This window comes from Dipodomys ordii, unplaced genomic scaffold, assembly GCF_000151885.1.
Source record: "Dipodomys ordii isolate 6190 unplaced genomic scaffold, Dord_2.0 Scaffold36, whole genome shotgun sequence".
Classification (NCBI taxonomy): Eukaryota; Metazoa; Chordata; class Mammalia; order Rodentia; family Heteromyidae; genus Dipodomys; species Dipodomys ordii.
Genome location: NW_012267252.1, coordinates 452614 through 461816, shown reverse-complemented (window position 1 = coordinate 461816; position 9203 = coordinate 452614). Strand labels below are relative to the sequence as shown.

The 9203-nt window shown below is 40.5% G+C and overlaps 1 protein-coding gene across 1 annotated transcript in view; it reads left to right on the top strand.

The window, feature by feature from the left end:
* The first annotated feature begins 2895 nt into the window (after positions 1 to 2895).
* The window catches only part of Tctn3 (tectonic family member 3), a 23564-nt gene continuing 17256 nt past the window's right edge, over positions 2896 to 9203 (top strand). Inside the window, exons 1-7 of the mRNA XM_013017642.1 lie at positions 2896 to 3197; positions 3361 to 3484; positions 3804 to 3922; positions 7615 to 7742; positions 7960 to 8068; positions 8157 to 8272; positions 8714 to 8749. Of these exons, the coding sequence (XP_012873096.1) occupies positions 2942 to 3197; positions 3361 to 3484; positions 3804 to 3922; positions 7615 to 7742; positions 7960 to 8068; positions 8157 to 8272; positions 8714 to 8749 (888 nt within the window). The 5' untranslated portion in view covers positions 2896 to 2941. The remainder of the gene's footprint in view (positions 3198 to 3360; positions 3485 to 3803; positions 3923 to 7614; positions 7743 to 7959; positions 8069 to 8156; positions 8273 to 8713; positions 8750 to 9203) is intronic.

Below are 9203 nucleotides of genomic sequence, written 5' to 3'. Positions count from 1 at the left end.
TAGAACAAATCATTTTGAATGAGGTAAGCCAAGATCAGAGAGACAAATGGCACATGGTCTCCTTGATATATGGATGTTAAATTCAAAAATGCAAGGAGAGCTGGGCACTGGGGGCTCATGCCTGTAATCCTAGCTACTCAGGAGGCTAAGATCTGAGGATCCAGGTTCAAAGCCAGCCCAGGCAGGAAAGTCTGAGACTCTTATCTCCAATTAACCACCAGAAAACCAGAAGTGGTGCTGTGGCTCTAGTGGTAGAACGCTTGCCTTGAGCTGAAGAGCTGAGTGACAGGGCTCACAGTTCAAACCCCCCGCCCCCACGAGTGACAAAAATAAAAATAAAAATGCAAGGAGATATGACAAAGTAAACAGTACTCAAGAAACAAAGGACCTCTACTTAATTTGTAGTATTATTTCTAAATGAGTCCATGTTCTTATATATATGTATGTATATATATGGCAGCAATGGGAGGGAGGGAATGAAAGGGAAAGAAGGAACAGCTGACACTAAGCAAAAGGAAAGAAATGTACATATCACCCAATGTGGAAGAAATAGTTGTATTGTCAAAGATCATAGACTTCACAAACTTTATAGACCATGATAATGTCAATTTGCCTTGTGAAGGTTAAAATGTGTTTGTGATCTTAACTAAGTATCACTCTCCCACAATACTATGAAATTTATGTAATCTCAATAAAACTATTTTTAGAAAAAGTAGCTCAGGTAGTTCTGAAATATTACTTCCTTGTCATTCAATCCTAAATTACTTAATTAGCTGCTTTTTTTTTTTTTTTGCGGGTCCTGGTGCTTGAACTCAGTGGGACTGGGCATTATCCTTGAGCCTCTCTGTGCTCATGGCTAGTGCTCTACCACTTGAGTCACAGTGCCACTTCTAGCTTTTTCTGTTATGTGGTGCTAAGAAATCGAACCAGGGCTTCATGCATGGGAGGCAAGCATTCTAAATTTTGAAATATGAAATAGTCTCTGATCAGATGTACATATTCTATAGAAAGAACTGTAATCCTGACATAAAACAAACTATTCATAAAAGTTAAATCTAGAGTTTGACAAAAAATCTATAATACACTTCCTAAATGTTTAATATAACATCTAATATGTCTTGGGAACTGTTCTGGGAAAGGGAATACATTAGTGAACAAAATTAGTAAACAAAACTTTCTGCTTTACATAGCTTTTATTCTAGTAAATGTAAATATATACAATTTGAATTATCTGTTTTGTCCTTTTAAAATATAAACAAATTACTATTAGGTAGAAGAAAGTTTTAACACCAAACACAAATATGTTTATGTTTCATAGCAGCAATCTATTATTCAATCACATAATTTGAGAAACTTATAATACAAAGATACACTAGCTAATAAGTTACAAATATTAGCAAATCAAGATCTTTCCAGAGAATATGAGCAAGTTCAGGTGTCTTAAAATGTCTGCCTAACCCGGGTGCTGGTGGCTCACACTTGTAATTCTAGCTACTCAGGAGGCTGAGATCTGAAGGTCCCAGTTCAAAGCCAGCCCAGGCAGGAAAGTCTGAAACTCCTATCTCCAATAAACCACCAGAAAAGTAGAAGTGGTGCTGTGGCTCAATTGGTAGAGTGCTTGCCTTGAGCTGAAGCACCCAGGCCCAGAGTTCAAGCTCCATGACCAAAAAAAAAAAAAGTCTGCCTAAGTGATCTGTCTGGAAAGGGAAACATAGGCTAGATTTTAAATAAGTATACTAGATTTCAGATAATTCTTAACAAATCTTAACTCATATTCCCAAACCAAAGAACTGAAATTATGCAGATATAAGAACTGTGGAGACAAGAAAGCATTAGGCATAACAGAAGCGATATTTTAATTATCTAGGATCCTAAAGTCCAATACCACAGGTACTAGCCACCTATGATTAGTTAACTCTGAATTAACTAAAAATGCAGCTCCTCAGTCACAGCAAGCAACTGTGCAATAGCTTGTGGCTACTACATTGGATAGTACAGCTATAAAAAGTTTCCTACATAGCAGAAAATTCAATTGGACAGCACTGTCCTAGAGAATCAAAAAAGAGGTAAATCACATCTGGAAAAAAAAAACCCACAAAAAACAGAAACGCTAAACAGCGTTGGAAAAAAGGCTTCTAAGGACAAAAAAAAAAATCTCTCCTCCATCCCAAGGATATTTTCATTCTTGTATCTTTTCTCTCATATCCTAGAAAAATCGATTCCTCTGCTGTTAATTCTTTCTTGCCCTGTTTCCTCACATTCTCCCCAGGCCCCGATTTCCCCATTCCTAACCTCTCTTCTCTCACTACTTTTTCTAGCAAGAAATATGATGTACACGTTGGAGGGTTTTTTAAAAAATTTAAAAGTCTGAATATTAAAATATAAGGAACGGAATAAGCATTAGCTCTAACTGCTTCCCGCAAAATAGGCTATTTAGAAGGGTACATTTTTAAAGCTTTGCGACTTTCAGCGTATTTCCCTGCCCAGAGATCCTTATCCTTTCATAGAAAGGGTTTCTCACCATAGGAATCCCGGGTGAAAGACATGCAATTCAAGTTCCGGCCTCTGGGGCTCCCCTCTGTGGAAGAAGAGCTCCCTCCGTCCAGAAGTGAAGTCCGCGCGGGACTGAGTTCTGCGGTCGGTCCGCTGAGCCCCTGCTGTCATCTAGTGGCGAGAAGGGACAAGGGCTCCTTCGCCCCAGCAGTTGCCAAGCGACGGAGGCAGTGAGGCGCGGGGGGCCCAAGGAAGATGGCGCAGAACGAAGGATGCTGCCCGGGCTGCAACAATCCCGCTTCCTATTGGCTGCAGCGTCTCCGTTATTGCCACGAGCCAATGATCAGCTAGAGATCGATGACGTCAGACGCCGTGGACTCAGGCTCTAGCAACGCGTCTGGAGACCGCGGAGTCCCGTGTTCCGCCGTTCCTGCACCTCGATTTCCTCATGAACACCCCTCGGCTCGAGCTGCTGTGGTTGTACTTCTTGATCCTCCCTGAGGGCGCCCGGTTACAGCCCTCTTTCTCCCCGTCAGGGACATTGCCCACCTCCTCAGTCCTGGGCCCGGTGACGCAGGGCGGGACTCCACAGCCCTCCTTGGAGAATGCCACTCTCGGGGAAGTGCCTGGGCTTCTCAGCACGGCGGGCCCTTCTCTTGCGACCTCCGCGGCGCCCGCGAACTGGACCGCCGACCTCTTCCCAGGTGAAGGGAACAGTTGGGGAAACTGTGTAGACTTCAAAGATGCGCGATTCCGTAAGATTGACTCACCGCGAAGGGAGGGGAGTGGGACAACTAGAAGGGGACGGGCTTAGTTTGGAAGAGTTGGGGGGAAATCTTACCTCGCTCTACTTTTGTACTTTCGTAGTCCTACCGATCTGTGTCTGTGACTTGACACCTGGTACCTGCGATCTAAATTGCTGCTGCGATAGAGATTGCTATCTTCTCCATCCCAGGACTGTGTTCTCGTTCTGCCTTCCAGGCAGCGTCAGGTAAGCTGCAGTACCCAGAAAGAATCTTAAAGAGGGCAGGTCCTAGAATGTGTAATATTTGGAAATAAAAAGATAAGCTACTGTACTTCCTATCCCCTATTTGTAAGGTGTTCCTTGTTTTTTGTTTTTGTTTTTCTCAAGGAGTGATCCTTTCTGATTCTCTAAAACAGCTATAGTAGAATAGACTTGGGTTGTTTCATTGTAGCTTCCCAAGGAGCCTCTCTGGTGAGGACCACTCTTAAAGAAAATTTCTTTAAATAAGACACTCGTAAAGATCTACATCTTCTCCTAAATGTACGTTCTTCGTCTTTCTTCACAGGTCTTCAAGCTGGGTGTGTGTAGACAACTCTCTTATCTTTAAGAGTAATTCTCCATTTCCTTCGAGAGTTTTCATGAATTCAAATGGAATCAAGCAGTTTTGTGTCCATGTGAACAACTGTGAGTAGAAGCATCGTTGGTTGCTCTTACCTAACGTTTATTGAGAAGTGACTTTGTCTTTGCACTTTCCCTTGATTCATTCTTTCTTAAATATTTTGTTTTTGTTCTTTCTCTTAAATTCTGCTTCTCATCCTACCTTTTCCTATATCCAATCTATTAGAGGACCTTTGCAATTTCTTAGGCTTTTGGTCAGATAACAAATAGTACTTGAATTTAATACTTTTTTTTTTGTCAGTCATGGGGCTTGAACTCTGGGCCTGGGTGCATCCCTGAGCCCTTCAGCTCAAGGCCTGCACTCTACCACTTGAATCACAGCACTACTTCTGGTTTCTTGGTGGTTAATTGGAGATAAGAGTCTCAGGGATTTTCTTGCCTGGGCTGGCTTTGATCCTCAGATCTCAGCCCCCTGAGTAGCTAGGATTACAGGTATAAGCCACTGTCACCCAGAATTTAATACTTCTAATCATCCCTTTTAACTCTGATAATCATAGAATGTATCCTCCCCAACTTGCTACACTCTCCAAAGGTTTCTGAACAAGGAAGCCAGCATAATGCTATGTTTTGGATTGGTTCATATAACAAAGTGATTCTCCATGGCTGGCTGTGATGTGAATGCCTGCTCTGTGTATGTGTGAGACAGGTAGAGAAATGACCATAAGCTTTTTCCTTTAAAAAATAATTCACTTTATTGTTATTATAAAGGTGTACAGAAGGAAGTGTACCCATTACCTGACTCAGGTCATTGTAATCCCTCTCTACATTATTTTTTCCTTTTGTACAAACACAAGTCCAGCTCCCCAGCCTCATTCTTCCTTGTCCAAAAAGCTCATTTGACTTTACTACCTGGAGAATAATGTCCGGCTTCTTTGCCTGCAAGTCAGTGCGCTCTCATATTTGAGCTAACTCTTTTTTCTACTCACTGTCACTCACTCTCTACATTTCACCTTCTGTTCTGGCCAAATTCAACTTCTCATTGTCCTCAAGCCATTGCATTTCCCCCAAGTTTGTGTTTTCTTTTCTTCTTGACTCACATATTCCTCTTTCTCGTTGCATTTTAAAATGTGTAACTCTTCCAAGAATCCACTCTTGTTCATCATCCTCAAAAGTTCTGATACATTTGTTGTTTTAAGTTCTCTTGGAATGTATAGGATTTCTTGTATTGTTGCCAGTTCATGGTAGACCATATTTTCAAAGGTATGATATTAGCACCTCAAAGGGACAAACCATATCTTTATTTGCCCACAGTGCATGGATGTTGAGAAATGTTCTTTTTTCCCCCCATTTTCTGTGGTTTTGCTTTTGTTGTTGTTATTGTTGCTTTTTAAGGTCACCCAAGCAAGCACAGAACTCATAATGCTCCTACTTTAGCCCTCAATGCTGGGATTACAAACTTGCACTCCTTGCCTGACAATGAAGGTTATCTTAGTTTTGTTCAGAAACCTTTGTATAGTTATTTTTTAAAGTGGTAATAGGATTTGAACTCAGAGCCTGTGCTTACTAGGCAGATACTTTACCACTTAAGCTACACCCCCCCCACACCCTTTGCAGTTTTAGTTATTTTTCAGATAGAGTATCCATTTTTTTTACCTAGGCCAGCTTGGACTGTTATACTCTTTCTCTGGACATTTTATTTTGTTTACATTATTTTCTTCTTAAAATTAAAAAAATTACCTTTAGTTGTATAAAGTAATATCTGTGCATTTTAAAATTCCTGTTTAGGGTGGGGGGAGTGGGGAGGTTTGGGTGGGGAGGGGGGAGGTTGGGAAAGGATGGGAAGGGCAAACAAAGGAGGAGGCTACAATGTCTGATAAGAAATGTACTCATTATCTTGCCCATGTAATTGTAACCCCTCTGTACAGTATTTTCACAATAAAATGAAAAAAAAGAAAAAGATAAAATTCCTGTTTACCATCACTCCCACCAGTATATCTGAGCTGAAGTGAGAGAGAAAATGTTAACTTTGTCTTACTGATTTAAGCTATGAAAAAAATATTTACCATCCCACCTAGCTCTCCTATTAATTTGTGCTTCAGTTTAACTTTTAATTATAATGATAGAAATAACTGCATCTTTTATGAAGTTGATATGTCCTCCTCTGTGGTTTTCAGACTATAAATTCCAAAGGAAATGTTAAGCAGCTCCTGGAAGCTTTGGCTCCTTGATTTCAGGTCATAGGTGGAAGGTGGTCTACAGAACAGCAACATCAGCATCACCTGTTTCAGAGCAGCACTGCTTTTTCAAACGCTAATATACATGTGTGTCACTTAGGAATTTTGTCAACATGATTCAGACATCACCTAGAGATTGTGTTAGCATGATCCAGACTCAGGAGATGTGAGGAATGGCCTGAGTGTACATATTTCTGACAAGCTCCAGATGACACTGAAGTTGTTAACAGTTAACAGTAGCATGATCTAGATGTATAAAGAATGAATACAAAAAGCACAGGGCGGGGATGGGGGGGCCTGGGAGTGTGGCTTAGTGGTAGAGTGTTTGCCTTGCATGCATGAAGCCCTCGGTTCAATTCCTTAGTAGCACATAAACAGAGAAGTCTGGAACTGGTGCTGTGGCTCAAGTGGTAGGGTGCTAGCCTTGAGCAAAAGAAGCGCAGGGATCCTGAGTTGAAGCCCCAGGACTGGCAAAAAAAAAGAAAAAAGGATGAATAGTCTTGAGAGGCCCCAGAATTGAGAGCTGTGTTCATTTTGTGCTATCAGAAAGCTGAAGAGTCATAAATGAAATGTGTTGTAGACAAAAGTCGAGCCTTTTTTGGTGGGGAAGGCACTTGGTGTCTAGGGTTTTTAACTAGGCAGGTATTCTACCTAAATGAAACATTTAGCCATGTTTCAATCCTTTTGCTTTTATCAGATAGCATCTCATACTTTTTGCCTAGCCAACTTCAGACCATGATCCTCCTACTTCTACTGCCTCAGTGTCTAGTACTACTGTGTACACCATCATACCTAGCCCAAAGTGCCAAACTTATTTCGTGTAGAAGCATCATTTGCTTTCAATGATTTGGGTCTCATTATCTTTTGATTGTCCAAGTGACATACTTAATACAAAAAATAAAACTAGCATGGAGCCTGTTTTTGCTTGGAGTGGTAAACCCAGTGTTACTTGCCATTCATTGGACTCTGGGCACGGGACAGCAACAGGATCTTTTTCCTCTTCCAAGAAAAATGAAAAGTACAGCTCAAATACTATCTTTAACTTTGCCTTGGTCCTATGGAAACAGTATAATTTTCTTTTAATCAGTCATCTGGTAAGGGTCAAATACCACCATTGCCGAGTTTCCTTTTTTCACAAATTGTTAATCACACACATTCTTGGCTATAAGAGACTAAGAGCTGACTGACATTCATTCAGTGACTGTTTATTTACTTAGATCCTCATACTAAGACATTCAGTTAATAGGTTATCTATAAAGAAGATGTTCATATCAATAAATCTGAATTTTATCTCTAGAGATGGGATACTAATTTGGAATCTTTCAGGGAAATGTTCTAAAACTTGATCTGGATGCTATCATAATGCAAGTATATGTATTTATAAAACAACTTTGACTATATTTTAGTCATTTTCACACGTATATTATACTTAAATAATTTTTTCATATTGTTTGGCATGCTATGTATTTAAACGTAAATGCTTTTGTTTTTAACTAAACTTCTTTCTTTTGAAAAATATTGCAGCAAAATTAAACTATTTCCAGAAGCTCCAAAAGGTCAATGCAACCAACTTCCAGGCCCTAGCTGCAGAGTTTGGAAGCAAATCATTTACTTCAACATTGCTACCTCAGCCACAACTCTCTTTTTATAGGGTGAGCCTGGGAAGGGAATTCCCATTGTTTGTTTTTGGTTTTCCTATCATAGTAAACAATGGTCATTGTGTCTTTGTGCTGCCTCCCTAGGATGTGGTAAACCATTCCTGGCTCTTTAGAGGATACTTCTGTCATTGTAAACAAGCCATTTAGTTTACTTTGTTTGTCATTGCTGGTTTATTTCAATCCATTCTCACTGAAAAACTGTGTTCTACAGGCTGGGGATCCCATTCTGACTTACTTCCCCCAGTGGTCTATAGTAAGCTTACTGAGGCAGCCTGCGGGAGTGGGAGCCGGAGGACTCTGTGTTGAGAGCAATCCTGCAGGTGGGTCCAGGGCAGAAGTGCCAGCCTTCTTACTCAATTTAAAACAGACTTTCTCATTTACTACCATGTTCATTCTTTGTGTTGTAAGGTTTCCTAGAGAGTAAAAGTACAACCTGTACTCGTTTCTTCAAGGACCTGGCCAGTAGCTGTACCTCAGATCCAGCCTTGGATGCTGTCTCCTACTATAATTTCACAGTCTTGAAGGTGGGTGTGCTGCTGTTCTCACCTTGTCACCATCATGAATTTGTAGTCAACATGCTACCCACTATTGTGATTGTGGAAAATTCACCAACTGAAAGTCAGACTTCTCAAGAGCTACATAAAAGGCAGAAGGCCTGTCATCGGAAAAAGATGAGTTGAGGATATATATTTGTGTACATGTATATTTATGTATATATATATGTATATATTATATATGTGTGTATATATACATATGTATATATATATATACATATGTACCTATATAGCTTAAAGTTCTGACACTTTAGTGTAAGGAAGAATTAGGAATGTAAGAAAGAGAGCAAGCAGTTCCAGTATTTTGATTGTTCCTACAATCTAACATCAAAGTACATTGGTAGTAATCTGAAACTACAAGCTCATGGTGACTTCATGTATATCCATGTCTCCATTGTTCTCTTTTTCTAGGTGCCCAAAAATATGACTGATCTTCAGAATATGAAGGTATGATGCCATTTAGCAGGGAAAAGGAAAAAGAATATTGTAACTAAAGCAATTTCAGTCTGTATTTTAATGATGTAAGAAATGTAAGTCTGATGCATCATAGTGAAATGTGGATCTAAAACAGTGCTTTACAAAGAGCAGTCCAGCCGGGCGCTGGTGGCTCACGCCTGTAATCCTAGCTACTCAGGAGTCTGAGATCTGAGGATCGCGGTTCAAAGCCAGCCTGGGCAGGAGAGACCGTGAGACTCCTATCTCCAATAAACCACCAGAAAACCCGAAGTGGCGCTGTAGCTCAAGTGGTAGAGCGCTTGCCTTGAGCTGAAGAGCTGAGGGACAGCGCCCAGGCCCAGAGTTCAAGCCCCACGATCGACAAAAAAAAAAAAGAAAAAGAAATATGGAAATTGTCAGAAGCTCTGTGTTTTCATTATAGCCTGAATTGCCATTTGTGAAAATG